Below are 19545 nucleotides of genomic sequence, written 5' to 3' on the forward strand. Positions count from 1 at the left end.
TGTGCTTTTGCATCTTGTTAGGTCTAACATACAAATACAACCCCGTTTCCAAAAAAGTTGGGACGCTGTGCAAAATGCAAATAAAAACAAAATGCGATGATGTACATATCACTTAAACCCTATATTCCATTGAAAATAGTACAAAGACGACATATCAAATTTTATTTATTTTATTTTTTTTTAAATATTTGCCCATTTTGAATTTGATGCCAACAACACGTTCCAAAAAAGTTGGAATGGGGGCAACAAAAGGCTGGTAAAGTTGTGTAATGCTAAAAAAAAAAAATACCTGGTGGTTGATTGGCAACAGGTTAGTAACATGATTGGGTATAAAAAAGCATCCCAGAGAGGCTGAGTCTTTCAGAAGTTAAGATGAGAAGGGGTTCACCACTCTGTGAAGACTGAGTGGGCAAATAGTGCAACAATTCAAGAATAACATTTCTCAATATAAAATACCAAAGAACTTCTGCTTTTAATCATCTACGGTACATAATAACATTAAAAGATTCAGAGCATCTGGAGAAATCTCTGTATGCAAGGGACAAGGCCAAAACCAGTGTTTGCTGGCCATGAGTTTTTGGCCTTCAGGTGCAATAAAAACAGGCATGATTCTGTAGTGGATATCAGTAGTGGCTCAGGAACACTTCTAAAAACCACTGTCTGTGAACATAGTTCATCACTGCATGCACAAATGCAAGTTAAAACTCTAAAACGCAAAGAAGAAAGCATATATAAACAGGATCCAGAAACGCCACCGCCCTCTCTGGGCCCAAGCTCCTTTAAAATGGACTGAGGGGAAGCGGAAAAGTGTCCTGTGGTCCAACAAATAAACATTGAAAATTCTTTTTGGAAATCATGGACAAGGTGTCCTCCGGGCAAAAGACCACTCAGCTTATTATCAGCATACAGTTCAAAGGCCAGTATTCATGATGGTATAGGGATGCATTAGTGCACATGACATGAGTGATGTACACATCTGTGATGGCACCACTGATGCTGAATGATATATACATGTTTTGGCAACATATGCTGCCATCCAGATGATGTGTTTCTCAGGGAAGGCCTTGATTATTTCAGCAAGACAAGGTCAAACCAAATTCTGTATGTATTACAGCAGCATTGCTATATATAAAAAGAGTCTGGGTGCTAAACTGACCTGCCTGCAGTCCAGACCTGTCACCACTGATAACACTTGGCACATTTATGAAATGAAAAATATGACAAAGGAGACCCCGAACTGTTGAACAGCTGAAATCCTATATCAAACAAGAATGGGAAGTATGTCACTTTCAAAACTACAGCAGTTGGTCTTCTCAGTTCCCAAACGCTTACAGAGTGTTGTTAAAAGAAAAAGTGATGCAACACAGAAGTTAACATTCCCCTGTCCCAACTTTTTTGGAACATGTTGTTGGCATCAAATTTTAAATGGGCATATATTTTTCAAAAAACAAATTTCTTAGTTTCAACATTTGATCTGTTGTCTTTGTAGTATTTTCCTTTAAAATATGGTGTACATGATTTGCATATGATTGCATTCTGTTTTTATTTACATTCTGCACAGCATCCCAACCTTTTTGGAAATGGGGTTGTAAATATGTTTTGCTCTTTTTGTGCCATGTGTCTGCATGATGATGTGTTCATGTGTTCTCTGATTTGAACAGAAGAGCAGAACTTTTTTTTTTACATTAAATGTAATTCAGAGGTCACTTAGTCTTGACCTTTTGAGGGTTTGACACTGCCAATCAAATGTTTTAAAATGTTTTAAGAAGTAAGAGTATTTCTTTTGTCTGTTTGCAATAACTTTAGATCTTGCCATTGTTCTTTGCAAAAGCAACAGTTCATCCAGGACAAAAGTACTTATTTTAGAAACACTGACATGTCCCATGCATGCGATTCCCTTGTTATGATGTCAGCACTCATCACCACTCAAACTTTAGGGCAAAAGTTTTGAGTTGACAAAGTATACCCAAAGTATTGGTGAAGAGCCATTTTATATAGTGATGACCGATATTAAAATTCTTGGCCAAACTGAAAACCCAGGACACCCTTTGTCAAAAACTAAAATGGAAACCCAAAAAAAGCTGACAATAAATAAAAAGTTACTAAAGTGAAGTTACTGCAGTTGTTGAATGTAGTACCCCCTCTTGATACTCACCATGAACAGTGATTACAAATGGCTTGTTCAGTGTGCCTCATAGAATCTGTGTAGTGGTTCCACATGACTGACATTTTTACTGTTTTTCTGCTGCTGCTCAAACTGTTTGAACGTGTCAGTGCTGGCCAGTGCAGAAGTTCTCACTTTCATTAGGATTAGAATTAGTTGTAAAATATGGGAGGGAAATAGTAACGTTTTTATAGTAAAGTTAATTTGACACTTTCTCATAGGGCTTTTTTTTTCTTTTAGTGGCCAAAGTTTTGGTGCATCTCAAATTTTTATACTAACAAAATCTTTAAAGTGAAATCTTTAAAATGAAAATTAAAAATCAAACTTTTTTACAGTTGTGCAAAAGTTTGAACACACCTCAGTCAAATTATATATTTTGTTCATTTTTTAAGTGAAAATAAGTTAGCACATTCTTAACAGGCAACTTAATTTTTTTTTTGTTTAATTTTGTAAACAGTTTCTGTGTATTAAATTTTTTTTTTTAGTGCACAATCTCTATTTTGAGTTTTGATAACAAAGGATAAAAATAAAATATTTTTTCAAACTTTTGCAAAGGCCACATTTGATGTTATATTTGTCAGCAAATTACGTTCAGCAAATAAACAGCAATTGTGCATGAAAAAGTTCAGAGATGTGTTCTCTTTAGAAGATGTGCACTTATTTAAATCAACAAAACATCAGTTGACCAGGGGTACCCAAACTTTTGCAAATGACTGTATTTGCCTGTTGTGTGTGTGCCTGAAGGGTGACGTGGCGAACGAGGTGGAGACGGAGCAGATCATTCACGATGCCTCAGTGATGTCATTCACGGCAGGCAGTTACTCCTCTTATGTGCAGGTGCGAGGCTCTGTACCTCTCTACTGGTCTCAGGACATCTCCACCATGATGCCCAAACCACCAATACGATGTAAGCCCATGTTCTAGGAAAAATAACTCTTTATTTTTGTATTTCATGTGTCAGTTTTCTTTTTATAAAGTTCTGTTACAGGGTAAAATGCCCTTTGACTTAATACCCTATAGGTCAGGTGGGGTAATAAATCACAGTTTGATGATTTCCCTGCTCTAACACATCTACTGTATCTGGTAACTTCCTGCTGAGTTGGTGTGTTTGAGCAGGAAATCACTAAACTGTACAGGAATCTGGCCCTCCAGGATGGGAGTTCCCAACCCCTACCCTATAGAATATGCCCTAATACAGTGGACACCAGCCCTCCTCCTGGAGGTGTACTTTCCTGCAGAGTTTAGATCCAACCTGCTTTTAATGCGCCGCACTCTCCTTACCTAACACTTACGCAGTCTGATCAAGCCAATCAGAGACATTTGAAGAAGTTAATTAGCTGGAATAGCTAATTAGAAATTAATTGGAATAGCTATGGCTGATTGTGGTTGAACTAAGACTCCACAGGAAGATACATCTCCAGGACAAAATTGGTGTTGAGTGCAGGAATATTTCTGGCATGCAGTGTGCATTGCTTGTAATTCTACTGTTTGAATGTTAGTTTGTGTGAATGCTTTGTAGTGTGATAGGCACAACTAATATACTGATTAAATTGGATTTTATGTAGCAATATTTTTAACCTCTTCAGGCATGCCTTTGTGGCATAGACACCGGCGTCTGCAAGTAACGTTCTAATGGTTGTGACTATGCTTTGTTAAACTAATGCAACACATAAAAAGGAAGCAGCAATATAACACTGCACATCCAGTTTTTAGTTGCATTACAGCAGTTATACAGAAATTTTAAAATTTTTTCACCTTTTTTCTTACTTTAGTGGTTGGGACATAGTCATTCAGACATTGTGGCGAAACTTATCGACTCGCATTTATTTGCAAGGGTGGTCACAGGAACCATATACTAACACAGAGATCACCATATCTGCAGCACAAGTATAGCCATTGTGTTTACTATTCAAAAGCACCACTGAACCTACACGTCTTCTTCTGAGTTTTTATATGTAATGTCATGAATCATAAAACAAAGTCTCAGACTTCAGGCTGCGTATTTGTAACCATTTAATGCAATAACTTGGCAGTTAAACTCTTCGGATGTCTGGTTTCTATCGCCACCACTGTAAAAAAAAACAAAAAAAACAAAAAAAAGAAAAAAAACGACAAAACTCTGTATTGTTCACCTGAGCTATGAATGACTGTTTATATCTTAACCAGTTAATTGTGCAGATTTTTCCCCAGATTTCCTCTTTAATGTACACATTCTGACTAGAATGCAAATGATTTTATTTATTTTAGATGTCAGAGATATTTGGTCAATCAGAGTAACATCAAGATTTGTGTTTGGTTGCTTGCTGAGTGGTTTAAAATCTAAAAATGTCATTGTTGTCTTTTCATTACAAAAAGTTATGATGACAGCATTCAGAGGTAAAGTTTGAAGAATTGCTGTTGCTCATATTTTACCTTTTATTCTTGCATCATTTCTTCATTGGCCACAATGTTATTTGCTGTATATATGTGTTCACTTGGTTCAGATGTTGCAAGGTTTGGTATCAGTAATCCACTTATTCTTTCTTTTGTAATCTCCGTCTTTCCTTCAGAGCAGAGTGACATTTTGTATGCATTTACACACTCATGCACAGTGTGTCTCTTAACCCGCTGCTCTAGCCACTTACTTCCAAGTGCCTCCTTGCCTCAGGTGACAGCAGAAAGGGGCTTCTTGTGTATGCATAAGTTGCTGTACTGCTTCCATTTCTCATTCTCCTCTACTTCTGCACCTTTCCCACCCAGTATGTGTTCTGTCTACTGCGATCATCCAAGTGGACATTGACATGAAGGTTTTGAGCCACTGTCCATGAAAATACTGCAGTTCGGGATCCAGTATAGTTGCATCAGAAATATATTATGTGATCCTGCATATTGACAAGTGCTGTCTTTATAATCTGTAACTTGAACACGATGCAAAAAATTGTGTTCCAAGACTGATGTGGATAATCTTTCAATAAATCTTTTTCTCTTACATAAACAGTTAAAGGCACCCTGCATGCAAAAATGTGCTATTTAAATGGTTAACTCCTCTTGGATGGCTTATTATGATTATATAGAGTGCTATTTGTATCAAATGTGTTGTCACAGAGCAGAGTTCATGCTTTTCTTTAAAAAATAGATTTTGTCAGTACATCTGAAAAAAATTATTAGTGGGATGCTGCATAGTAGCTTAGTTTTGGTCACAAATGAGCTTAAACCTGTCACAGTCCAATATACCATATATACTAATGAAAAGATTATGATAGTGGTGACAGGAAACTTGCCTTTAGCTACAGAGCATGTTTGTGTTAACCTAGCTTACTTGTTTGGACTGTGCAGTATGCTGTTAGGTGAAATAGATGAATACTATTTGTATTTAAAATGACACTCAAATTTTTAATCCACGTCTGTCTAATAAACTGTCGAACATAATGTGTAGAGCTGTTCTGCATTGCAGTAGTATAACATTCTATGGCTTCACCACACCATAGCACAGATCCTTTCCAGCTCACTGAAGCTGTCCTCGTTAGCACTGGAAGCTAATGTTAGTTTAGAGAGAAGGACTAAACAGCTTTACACACAACTTCAGTCTAGTATGGAGTCTAATCATTCATCCCCATCCTAATTTTACTTCCTCTGATTTCCATTCACTGTTTTTGCAATGTTGCTGGATGAATCATACATATCAGAGCCGTTAATCAATGACTCTGAGAGGGACCTAAAGAGGCCTAGGTAGATATGAATATGCTTGTCTTTTTGTTAACTTGCATTAAATTTGTAAGTAAATGCAACAAAGCTAGCAGACGGCTCAGATGTGACAGGGAAGTGAGAATGGGCTTCACGCTGGCTCATTGAAGCTGCACTAATGCAAGTTTTGAGGATAAAGCCTTAACTCTATGTGGATAAATCTGTGTTTTTGTTTGTGGAGCTTCTTTTAATTCCTGTCCTCACTGGCACCAAAGGCAAATGTTAGCTTAAATTTGTTGGAATTGCTAAACCATTAGAGAATAAGGACTCCAATCTGAGTGAGTGACCAACGCTGGAATGACAAAGACAGAATCTTTCTAATTATTAAAGCTACAGAGGGACGCAGTGATGGCGAGTTGATTCCAAAAGAGTCGATTCTTCCACTCTAATATGTCTGGGAGTTGAGGTCAACTCTTGACCAATTTCTCTAATAGGCTAAATGCTTAGAGTCTACTTTTTGATTCTGATGAGTCTGTGTTTTTTCATTGTGATTAGCTTGAGGGGCAGTTAATGGAGGTGTTTGTAATACAGGAAAGAGTTTGAGTAGTTTAATGGTTTTGCACAAAAATGTATCCTGACGTACCTCATACTGCAATGCAATCTCAAGCTGTATTGCAAGTCTTACAGCAAGGGGGCGCTATAGTGAAAGCCAAGCCTATTTAAGCAGTCTTGCATCATATGCAATCATATGCCAACACTCTCCAGCTACAGTAAGCACAAACCTTGGTTACAAAAATGTTTTGGTACACTGCACCCAAACTCTGTTTTGTGGAAAACGAAATTTTTCATTTTCTTCATGATTAGGGTTGCAATAAACAACTATTAGAAACAAAAACCAGAGCTACACACTATTCTTTTTTTAATAGAAGGTTGAAGAGAGGGTGCAGCTGAAGTTTGCCTCTTACTCACCAGCTTATTATTAATATTTTTTGTTCCACCTTAATTGATGCTGAAGCTTTGTCCTGGTGCTTCTGGTGCTGCATCGTTTAAGGTGGAGTGGAAAATGTGGATAAGAAGACAGCTTTAGGCTTGTGAAAAGAGCTTCTCCAGTGTTTACTTTAAATCTGGTTAACTGGTTCATTTTCAAAGAACTACAGTGACAATAATGATTTTCTCAGCACATTGTTTTGTTTTGTCCAATAGTCTCAACTCTCAGCAGCCTGATATATGTACTATAGATACACTAAATAATCAATGATTTATATGTAGATACTCAAAAACTTGGTAAACTATGTTTAGGTTGGTTAAATCTCTGTTATGTCCCTTTATTGTCATCTCTGGTGCTGTCTTGGTGAAAATTAAGTGGAACTGAAGAGTCCACTCTTTCGATTCTAGTGGCAGGAGTCAAGAGTCGGACACTCTAGAAAACCTGGAGTCTTGCATCACTGGTGGGAGCTTTGTTTCTGCTCTTCCATGCAGATAGGGTAGTGGGAGGAAGGGGTGGGGTTTAGAAACGAGGAGACAAAGGGGATTTTACAATTTGCATAATCATGCATATTCATAGATCTTTGCATTCTTAATGAGTGTTGAGGTTTAGGGATGCTTAGTGGTTTCTTCCTTGATGATGGATGATTGGTTAGTATTATTTCTCCCCAGGAGAGCATAGAGATGTAGTCAAAACTCAGAAGACGTTCTGAGGCGGTCAGAAGGCACTGTACTTTAACAAGACAAAAAAGGTTCCTTTTGCTTTCAGTTTGACTTTAAAAGCATGATTGGGGTTCAAGCATGACTGGCACGATTTTGATTTCTAGAACTTGTGATATTTAGCATTGAAAACAACATATACAAACACGAGTGCACACTGGGAGTTACACAAGCTTGTCGTCCCGTCAGATTTCCATCAATTGTTTGACCTGCTGTGATCTAATGAATAGCTACTGAAAGAGAAGATGCTCTTGATCGTTCAGTCCTCACCTGCTTCTGAATAGTCTCCTCCTCCCCTACACACTCCTAAAGAGGTTCACAAATCAATGCTTAGCTTTTCATGAAGGATTAATGATTGACCAAGTACTATTGAACAGAATTTGAATGAGCTAGGTATCCGTTCAATGAAGCCTCTCAGTAGAGAGGAAATTTGCGTAAGGAGCATGCCTCAAAAGCATGGCCCCTGACCTAAATTTGCTTTTGTGAGCGCTCAGCTTCTTGCCTTCTTTTTGAATTCTGCCATTTTGTTAATCGTTTTGGCTCATGCAGGGTGCACTGGGTAACAGACGTTTCTCCCTCAAGACCTTAGTGTTAATATCCTGCTTGCTTTCTCAAGAGCTGTTCTGTATTTTATGTTTGTTTGGGCTGAAGGCAGTTGTTATTGCAGGCTTCCTCCTTGCACCTGATTTCAGACAAATAAGGCAATTTTTGGGGCCGGTCCTTATTAAACAGGTGCGACGACATGCCTGTTTTGTCATTACTATACACTTTTTTAAGAATAGATTTCATATCTATGTCAGCATGTAAAGTTATTGGGTGGATTGGAGTAGAAATAGAAGTGTAATTAGGATCTTTTCAGCCAATTATGTTACTCATTATCATTAATTGGAAAATGGCTCACAGGTAGGCTTGTCACAGTTTTTACATAATCACCTAATGGCGATTGTTTGATCTGATTGCAATTATTCAAGATTGTCTTTATTTTCCACAGTTGTAGATTGCACAGTTTTATATTTACGTTGCAAAAAATTGTATTTGGGTGTGTCTTTATCGTCTAAGTTGAGGCATTCATGAAAATGAAAAATGAAAATGCTTTTATTGAGAAGCGCCTTGGTTTTTATTAACACAAAGGAAGCTCTAACCTCTTGGTGCTAAAACAGCTTTAGCGGGCAGCGGTGAGCAATGTTTGGCTGTTTGAGCTTGAGCTTTTTTCAGGTGGTGGCTGCTATGTGTAGGATTATCGGAACAAACTGGCCGATTTACATTATACTATCATACTTTTACTTTTATTTCAAGTTTGTGCTGCTGCTTTTGTTGTATCTGTTTCCTTGATTTGTTTTCCTTTGTAAACTCTAAGGATGCAAAACAAAACGATAAAATGTGTGACACAAGTTTAAAAAAAAAAAACAAACAAACAAAAAAAACTTAAATGGCTGCCACTCTGTTGCGCTAATGAGATAATATTGCAAAATACTATATGCTTAGTCAACAGTATACAGATTGCGGGAAAAAAAAGAATTTGGTCACTTGAATTGGAATTAAGTTGGGTTGTTAATGATTTAGTAATTAGGTTACCTATTAATTAGTAATTCTAATTAATTAATAATTATACTAATGATTATTCAATCAGCAATCATTGTTTATATATACAAAAAAAGAGCTAACATTTTGAAGTGTGGTCCCAGTATTAGTCACCTTTGTGAGAATTACTCGTTCCATGGTCTGAAATGCTGAAAGCTTGTGGAATTGTGAAATTGGTAAAATTAATTATTTTCTTCCATTCTCTCACACTTCCCTCTTTTTCTGTTTCAGTGGACCAGGCTGACCCATATGCGCATGTTGCTGCGCTTCATTTTGACCAGATGCTGCAGCGGTTTGGCTCTCCAATTATTATCCTCAACCTCGTAAAGGTGCGCAAACCTTCAAATCTGTGTTTGTTTTAACCCTGCTTCTTTATACGCTTGTATTCATACCTGTTTGCATGTGCTTTGTTTTTCTTTTATGTGAAGTACATGAAGCTGAAGAAAGATTTTCAACCAAAAATGGTTAAAGAATTTTTTGTTGATGGCTTACATAATATATAATATAATAATTGATTATCCACCACTGGTGTACCTGCTATAGATGCTGTAGAGTGAGTATAATTGAGACAGGTGCTGCTGGACAGACACACGTTTGTTTATGGGATCAGCCTTCCAGGCACACGGATATTTAACCACACATTCACACTTTGGTGTGAAACTGCTGTCTGAATTTGTGGTATCTCACGTTGTAACCCACGAGGTGGAGAGAACAGAGGGATAATCACTGCTGTCAACACACACAAGCACTCACACGAGCACTCACAAGCTGGCCATGTGCTGCTGTTGAGTACCCCCTTTTGGTCAGTCCTCTTTTGCCTCTGACTGTCTGCATGACTAAAACGGGGAGGCAGGGGGGGGTTGACAAAAAAAAAGATAGGCATAGAACACAAAGGCCTGTTGTGCAAGGCAGCAGATAGAGCATGTGATCCTTCCAACGTGTTTGTGTGCAAGTGTGAGTGTATGCAGGTGTATTTGTGTATGTACTGTGCAAAAGTTTTAGTCACCTGAGAAAATTTGATTTAAAAAGCGATTTCCCAGGGTTAGAAAAAAATAACATCAATATGGTCAGTAGCGATTTTAAGTGTCACTGTGTTTGTTTAACCATTTCCAAACTCCTCTTTGTGGCAGCCCAATATTATTTGTTGCTATCATCTAATACCTTGTCTAATCAGTACCTCATTATGTTACGTTAAGTGTGCTGCTTATGGAATTTAACAAATCGCCGTTGTCAGATGAACACCTCGTATCTCCAAAATGGTAATTTTACAGGAGAAGGGAAAAACCATGATTTACTTTTAATGTAAGTCAGTGGAAACAGACTTTTTTCCAAGTCATTTTGGATCGTTTCTTTTATTCCATTCTTCATGAAATTGGTACATAATGTAAAGGGCAACAGGCATTTTCAAATTAAGTCAAAAACTAATGCAAAAATGGAGATACAAGGTTTTCTTCTGACAGAGATGGTTGGGGCATTGAGGAGAAATCTGGAGCCAAACATTGGCCTTTAAACTAGCTCACAACGTCTTGTTACTTTACTTTTTACTGTATTTGTTTATTTGCAAGTATTCTAATGATATATTGTAATTTTACAAGCAAAAAATAACACTTATTGCCAAGATAAACTTTAATAATGTGCTTAGTCTTGTACACAGTAATATGTTGTTTACACAGAAGCACATGGCTAGACATGTCTTTGTCAGGGTTATGAGGTTTTTTGTCTGTGGTTGACAAAATGGTCGTGTTTACACAAACTCAGTGCACAGGTAGTGCACTTTAACCACCAACCACCGCTTTGAGTTTAACCAATCAGGCAAGAGTAGGCTCTTCTTCATCTCAGTTGACAATTAGGGCTGTACAATAAATTGTATTTTTTATCGCTATTGTGATGTGTTTTTCCACGATAAACACATCGTTAAAGTGCCGATGACAGAGCAGATCAAATTACCTCATGCATGCAGTGCCAGGAAGATGCTATATCATTGCTGGCACAAACTGGGATTGAACTCGAATATGTTAACCGTTAGGCTAAAGCACAGCTCAACTCTTCTATCCTGAACTACAAGCCTATAAAAGCATTTTAAACGTTAGGATTGTTTTCACACCCAGTATTGTGTTATAAGTGTATGAGGCAGCAATAACTAAGCAAAATAAATAAATAAAAAAATGTGCTTGCAGTTCTGATGTAAGCTGTTAGTATTTTTAATTTCTTATTTTGCAGAATAGTGAATGGTCCTTTTGTAATTTTGTATTTTGCTGTTTACTTAAAGGAAAAGTTAGTTAGATTTCTATGTGCACATCAAAAAAAACAGCCTGCCAGCAGACTATTTTAATAATCAGTTATCACTTCTGATTTTGTTACTATGATAACGGACAGCAAAACATTTTTTTGTCATTATCGTACAGCCATATCGGCAGTTATTATACTCTGTCTGTAGGGGAGGGGGGGTCTCGTGGTGACCAGTGGCTATGTTTCTCCCCTTTAAATCCCTGACAGTTTTGCTTAATATTGAGAAAATCTTGTTTTGTACTTGACTGTTAACAGTGAAGTTTTGGAGGTTAGGCATTGTGATTGCATTTCTTTGTAATCATTTTCATCCTTCAGGCATCAAAGGAATCTGAGCTCTGTGTAAATTTAGGGGCCGTTAGGAGTGGAGAAAAAGAATAATCTAGCTACATATATCAAGAGAACAGCAGACAAAGAAATGTGAACGGTGGCACAATAAACAGCAATAAACAGCTGTTAACGTACTAGTTAAACCTTTTTTGTTGTATGGCTTAAGTAACTGACAAAATGAAAAAATACCTTAAAAAAAACTTACCAGGTCATTCAGAAAGCTCTCATTTTCAGCCATCAAATAAACATCATCTGTTTTATTTACTTGTCTGTTGATCTGGTCAAATCAACCGTTCAATACAGTGTTGTTCAACATGATCATGTGATGCATTGGTGTCGTTTTGTTTGGCTGTTTCATGATATTTGTTAAGTTGAGCCACTTGCAGATGTTGTGGCTGGGTTTCAAAAGTGTTACAGCACGCTTTACATTGTGCAGCTCTAATGGAATTTAGTTTCATGTGAGTTTCAAGCAACTTAATTTGCTGGAATGTGTGGTAATTTTTTTTAAATTATTATAAACTCCCCCATTAAGATAGTAAATCCATAGTGGTATTATGTATGTGAACATTTGTTTGCATGTTTTAAATCAGTGTTTTGATATCTGTGGAGCATTGGTGATCATCAGGGCCAGGGCAAGGGTAGCTCAGTGAGGAGTTGTGGGCTACTGGAGGAGGCACAGCTAGCTTCAAACAGAATGCAAAGAGTGATGTAGCAGTCTGACAGCACGTGTGTTAGCCTTGAATGTTAGCTGTGTAAGTGCAGGAGGACTCACGTGGATCTCCAGAGGTCAGCTTGTAAGGCTAGCAGCTGGAAAGCTGCAAAAAGATCTTAGGAGGGAAGCTTGGCATTTTACAACAACTGCTAACTGCGAGTCGCATCAAGCACAGAGGGAATGAGCTAGAGGGACCATCAACTATGACTCATGTTTTCTGAGTTTGAAATAGATTTGTGCCTGCTGCAGTACACAACTGTTTTCCCTTCTGCCATATGGTGTATAGGACATATAGAGGTAATATCAGCAGATCAAAACAAAGAATGTGCATGGGTACTCTAGTACTCTGTTAACCATGTGAGGTGCCAATATTCAAATGCTTAAATCGCTATTTCGGGTATTTGTTTCATTACGTTTACTTCTCATACAGCTCTGCTTAAACATGAACATTTGAAGCATCTGGAGCTTGTAACAGAAAGACAGGTGGTATATTCTTTGCCTTGTATATTTCAGTTTAACAGTGCATCAGTAAAGCCTAACTTGGAAAAATATTGGAGTAGTCAGTTAGCCTGTTAGCTGTCTGCCAAGCTGTTCAACCTAGACCTAGCTTAACAGAACCTTTTCTTGATATACATGTAATCCATAACATCAAATATTTAATATTACTTCATGAACATGAAATTTGAAACTACAAGCATGTATTTGTGAGATCTTGCTGTTGTGGGTTAGTCTTTTTCAATAATGCACACTAAATCAACATACGTGCTTATAGCTCCCCCCTTTTGGAGAATGTGCTAAGCATGAATTTATAAAGGCCTCCAGATAGTATGATTGTTATTCAAATTGTGAACTAAAAACTAAGCAGTTCATGAAGTATGTTTACTTTTTTTAATGGAATAATCAAGACAGTCCTATACCTAAACTTAATACTTCAATTTAAACAGAAACGAGAGAAAAGGAAGCATGAGAAGATCCTGAGTGAGGAGCTCTGCCGAGCCATCATCAACCTCAATCAATTTCTGTCTCCTGAGCACTGCATTGACTACATCGCCTGGGACATGGCTCGTTACACTAAGAGGTGTGTGTAAATGATTGTATGTGGATCTCATAAACGTGCATTCAGATTTAGATCTGAAAGACATTTTTTGACTTTTCCAAGCTGATATGTATCTAAATTGGAACTTTAATCAGGCCTAAAATTTCGATCTAGACTTAACAAACATAAATGGAGCCCAATGTCAATTTTGTCAATCAAAGTAAGTAAATAAAACTCCACATTCTTAATATTTGCTTCTTGCAGCAACCATGGCAGTTGGCATCAGATCATTGCTACTATCACATAAGTGTAAATTTCTCTCCAAATTTTATTTTTTTTTTGGAACAGCATAATGCAGAAAAACATAATCTATACTGGCCTCTTGAACTTTGGTGGACCTTATGTTTGACTTCAGTGTGCCAGATTCAAAAACTGTTTAAGGAAAAAGAAAGAAAGGAGAAATAAAGTAATGAGAACCAGAGTAGGAGTAACAGTATACCGGTTAAAATCTTTTTGTTTTCGTGTGTGTAAAATGTGAAACTGTTCAAAGCTCTGTTTTTTAGTCATGTGCTGGCTAGCGTTTTCAAGTTGTGCTCAAAATTAGTTAAAATTGTCAGTACAGGTAGTAGTGACAAAATGTTCAGTCATTTGTTTTAATAAAATAAACATATTTAAGGTACAGGGTCCAAGCCAGTTAAAAATCCTAAATGTATTTTGAACTTTAAACCAGTTCAGTAGAATAATGTTGTATTTTCAAAATTATGTTGCTCCTTGGAAAGGTTTTTGTTCATGGATATATTTCATGAGTATTTAGTGTTGCGGTAGTTAGTCATAATCTAACTAATGTAACTGCTTGTGACTTTACTTCTGTGTTACTCTCTAAAATCCGTACAAATCTACCAACTGTACAAGAGAAATGCCAGTAGTCATTTCAATACTTTATTGAGAGAGAAATTTCTGCTCACAGTAAACATCATTTAAATGGTCTATCAGTATCATGCCCTTGAATAAGAACACCTGGAAACTAGCCAATAGAAACAGTTCAGAAACAGTGGTTTCAAACAAAAATCTTTATGAATAACAAGTAAAGGCTTTAGAGCTGTTCTGTTTCTGAATGAAAAAATCTGGCCTGTTTAAGTCAATTTGAGGCTCTTCTTTCTTCAGCGTGGGAATTTTTTATCCATCAGTTTCATATAAGCGTGATTAGATGCTACACCAGATTGTTTGCTGTATTTACAGCACCTTGCGCATACAAGCAGCACTGGCTCCACTTTCACAATCGAAGTCAATTCACATAGGTAGCACACATTCACAAATTATGTAACAGACACGGATAATCTGTATGGAAGAAACTTGTGTTTTAAATGATAATTTATATTGATTGCTCTGTTAGGGACATATGAGTAAACCAAGTAACAGAATTCTTCTGTCAGTAATATGCAACATTCACCTCTTTTTATACAGTAAACTCTGTAACGTGTTGGACCGGTTAGGGATGATTGCTGAGAATGTAGTGAAGCGGACTGGGTTCTACATCAACCGATCCGATTTCCACTGTCACACGTTACGGCCGGACGAAAGGTGAGCACACATAGACTGCGCACCTGAACAGACTTGCTGTCTCTCTGTAAGGTGTTGTTGGTGAGGTTTTAATCAAATTGCAAATGACGTAGAGTAACAGAAAGAATAGTGTTTGTTTATTTATCCATCGATAGTGCCTCCTTTTTTTTTTTTTCTTACTGTGGCAGCTGGGCAGAAGGCCTTTCTTGTGAATGCATAAAGTGCTCCACAGCAGCAAGGCCACAGGTCTCAAAGAGGAAGAGACGAATGAAAGAGAATGACAAATAAAAGAGAGCGCTTGGCTTTCGCCTTGCATGAAATGATCCTTCCCAGGACAAGGATTGTAAAGGAAGGCAGTCTGAATGATATTGGTTTGTTTAATTGTTTAAACTATAGATTAGTTCCATGTAACTAGAATATTTTTTTTGTGTTCAACATAGGCAAAAATAAACAATTTAAGACGGAAGAGGATGAACATCAATTGATGAAATAAATTGATAAAATATGACAGTAGCATAATGGACTAATATCCAATCAGCAGTTGTGCAATGTAGTAGTCATTGTCATTGTTTTTGTTGTTGTTGTTTACAGGCTCTGAATAATTGTTCCAAATCTGTCTTCTTTATGAATCATGTGGTTGTTTAGTGTTCTACAAGTACCCATGGCATATTTTGACAATTTAACATGATAGCCATAATATATTGTCATGTTGCCCATTTCTAGTTTTGCTCACCTGTACTAATTTCTGCGGCATTAGCTTTATTTGTTGTTGTTGTTATTGTTGTTGTTTATTTATTTTTTTATTTTTTTATTTATTTATTTATTTTTGTGTTTCCCATATGGTTCTTTGTGTGCATCAGGAGTATTTTGGGAAACTGATGAAAGGGCACATGCCTTAGTCTTATGTTTCTATTCACAAGAAGAAACAAGGAGCTTAAGTAAGCAAAAATGAAAGAAGTGACACCTGCAGGAAAAAATGTTTAACTCATTATTGAATGAATTGGCAGAATTCGCATAGCACAATGCAGATGGTTGGAAAAACCTATTCTACCCTCTGTGTGCAGATGGGGTGATTTAGGAGGACTGGTGACTGCTCATGGCAGACTGCAGGTAAGCTTATGAAAAAGAGTATGTGTCACTTCTCCTCATGGTAAGTATGTGTAGTCACGTACATCAACATGTCTTCATTTTATAAACAGTGATATAATTCAGATACATTTTTGAGTATTTTACCCCTAGTGAAGTATACCTGCCAGGAAATCTTCTCTCTACTCAGTTACTGTTTAGCCATTTACATTGAGTTTGTTCTCGTCTGTTGCTGACATCATCCGTATGGCTTTGTTGCTTACACATCTCACACAAGAAGCATTTTACACCAAAAGTATTACAAAAAGAGAATAATTGAATCTAACAAGATTCAGTTCCTTTTCAGATAGATCGTGGATGTTATAAGAGGTTCCACTGCAGTTCTGTGAGGTTTTTGCTGGGCTCCTTGTACGTGTCATCATTTCAATTAGAAATAAGAGGAGCAATACTTTTACTTGAACATGTTTTAAGGCTGCTCTGCTCACCTTTGTGTAGGAGCCATAACCAGATTCACATACAATTACATGTTGCAGATGGACAGAAAGAAGAGAAACTTCAGCAGTAACAAAAGGATGGGGCAAGGGATGTAAGCAGCACTAGTATTTCTCCTCATTGTGTGTTTGTGTTTCCTTTTACAGACTGGAGTTTTGAGGACTAACTGTGTGGACTGCCTTGACCGCACAAACACCGCCCAGTTTATGGTGGGCAAATGTGCCCTGGCATATCAGCTTTATGCTCTCGGGATGATCGATAAGCCAAAGCTACAGTTTGACACAGACAGCGTCAGGTAGAATCTAAAGTCTTAAGCCTAATCAGTTTTTCTCACAGTCAGCCTGTATTTATTCAATAAAATTAAGGCAACAAATTACACACAATATTATCAAGTAAATATTGCTCAGGTTGGTTTTGAGTAAAAGCAGTTAATTGTAACCATTAAAAGTAATGCCTTCAAGATGAGTAGAAGTAAATAACTCAAAGTGAAATGAAGAACTTGAAATTTATTACTGCGTTACTGGGATACTGCAAATTGTTAAATACTAGAAGACATTACATTTTACATAACCAATCACTGTCACCAAGGCACCAATTCACAAAAATAATAGCAGTAAAATGGTGCACAAACTGGTAGAGCTCAAACAGATCAATAGGAACACTGAACAGCACAGACCACAGCTTTTTTCTTTTTGCATCTTCATAATATTCAGTTCCATGAAAAGTTTCTGAAAGGTATTCTTCAGCTGTTTGAGAGAACTCAGCTTAAGCTCATGTGTCAAGTCCAGGAGAACACATTATTGACCTGCATAACAATTCCAATGTCCTTTCAATGTCATAATGACAATGTCTCTCTTTCTGGGCTGTATTTTTGTTGCCGGTCCTATAAGCCCACATTATCTTGGAAAAAAATAAACAGTAATAAATATAATTTTGTCACAGCAAAAGCAAAGGAATAGCTAATACAGACAATATGGTGGTCCCTTTCCATTGATGAATGGACTAGAGAGAGGATGAATTAACTGTGCAGCAAAAGAGCCAGTCATTGTAAACCTAAAAAGTGCACCTGTTTAGTAGGAATACCTGATGAAATGTCAACCCAGTCTAAAAATCAGTGTACTGCTAGCAAAATATACTTGGGAAATGTATATGTATGTATATTCATGTGTATGCAGTATTTATACATGATATATGCAAAACAAGTTATTCAGTGCTGAGACATAAGCTAAAATGATAAAGCTAAGCTAAGATGATAAACGTTTAAAACCTAATTTTTTGCTTAACACAGATATGCAATTTAATCTATAGAAATACTTTAAATTGGTTAAGGTAACAAATACAACTTATAATGTGCCTAATGTGAGAAGAGAATTTAATACTGTTGGTTTGAAAAGATGGATTGATGTCAAAAACTCAGTAGTCAGGAAAAGAAGTAGACTAAAAAAGAAGACAGTTTGCACTAGAACAGCAAAAACAGAGATTTGTGAATTGGAGTAAGGTTTTATGGAGTGTTGAGTAACACTTGTAACACTGAACTTTGGAGGTGTTTATAATAAGCATAGAAATCATTGTAGATTTCTTGGAAAAACGGAAAGCAATTCTCCTGAAAAGAATGGAAGCTTAATTAAGGCAAAAGGTGGACACATCTTGAAAAAATTGATATTATGTTAAGTTGTTGATGCTCCTGTGTTACTTTTCTGTTAAATGTATTTTCTGCTTTTTTTCTTGATACTGAAAATAAATACTTTGATCATATTAATAATCTTTTTGACTGGAAAATTGTTTACAACTCACACATTGAATAGTCCTGTTATCTTATAAGCTTATATGTTGCTAGAAAGCTATAAGGTTAGACCTATCCAGAGTTGTAAGTTATTCTAAAATGACTCTAAAAGCTGTACAACATCAAGAATGTAGTTATAGTAAAATAAAAATCCAGAATGCTTTGTATTTCAAAAGTGATGAACTACAGCAAAATCATTTATTCCTAAAAATATAAAATATCTTAAATACTTTCTCTCTCTCTCTCTCTCTCTATATATATATATATATATATATATATATATATGTACCAATGACACCAAAAATGATTAGTAGTGTATAATAAAATTTCTGTGGGGACCGCCAGATTGAAATTTGAACCTGATTTTTTTTTTTGTGTGTGTGTGTGTTTTTTAAAACTGTGCAGGTTGTTTGAGGAGCTATATGAGGATCATGGTGACACACTGTCTCTGCAGTATGGAGGATCTCAGCTGGTTCACAGAGTGAAAACATATCGCAAGATCGCCCCATGGACACAACACTCCAAAGATATCATGCAGACACTTTCTCGTTACTACAGCAATGCCTTCTCAGGTACCACACAGTAACTCTCTTAATTCTGTCTACTATTGTCTATTCATATGCAAACACTCACCCACTTCTACTTCAGCATCCATAATAATTGTGTTTGATATCATCATCATCTTAAAATGAAGCCATCTATAAAGCTGGTGCTGTAATACTGCTAAAGCAAGTTCTGCTTTCCTGCATTACAAAATCATTATATGAGACACAGTAGGCATTTGTGCATTAATGGGAAAAATAACACACTCTGTGTGTGATTTAGAAGCTATGCAGCATATAAATGAGGATGTCATGCATATGGCATTTTTCCCTTTTACCAAGTAAGCACTGCCTATTGTGAAAACACATCAAAACATATCAGTGAGCCAAATGAGGGTTATAGAGTTTTAGGGAGAGAGTGGCAAGAGTAATCAGTTACTTGCTTTTCATTCTCATTTTTCATCCTTATTAATTATTCATATTGGTATGTGTTATACATTGTGGTTACTTTAGAGACTTAATACATACTGTAAATACAGTTAGACCCTTAAAAATGTGGATGTCGACAAAGTTAGTGTTATTTTAGCTAGGGGTGTATTTATTTCT

At 36.7% G+C, this 19545-nt stretch overlaps 1 protein-coding gene across 3 annotated transcripts in view; it reads left to right on the forward strand.

The window, feature by feature from the left end:
* fig4a (FIG4 phosphoinositide 5-phosphatase a) overlaps positions 1-19545 on the forward strand; it is a 103271-nt gene that overhangs the window by 31721 nt on the left and 52005 nt on the right. For all 3 annotated transcript variants that reach the window (XM_036582293.1, XM_036582294.1, XM_036582295.1), the window contains 7 exons: positions 2909-3071; positions 9344-9441; positions 13385-13518; positions 14941-15057; positions 16101-16146; positions 16761-16909; positions 18803-18969. In XM_036582293.1, coding sequence (XP_036438186.1) covers positions 2909-3071; positions 9344-9441; positions 13385-13518; positions 14941-15057; positions 16101-16146; positions 16761-16909; positions 18803-18969 — 874 coding nt within the window. The remainder of the gene's footprint in view (positions 1-2908; positions 3072-9343; positions 9442-13384; positions 13519-14940; positions 15058-16100; positions 16147-16760; positions 16910-18802; positions 18970-19545) is intronic.

This window comes from Colossoma macropomum, unplaced genomic scaffold (genome assembly GCF_904425465.1).
Source record: "Colossoma macropomum unplaced genomic scaffold, Colossoma_macropomum, whole genome shotgun sequence".
NCBI lineage: Eukaryota > Metazoa > Chordata > Actinopteri > Characiformes > Serrasalmidae > Colossoma > Colossoma macropomum.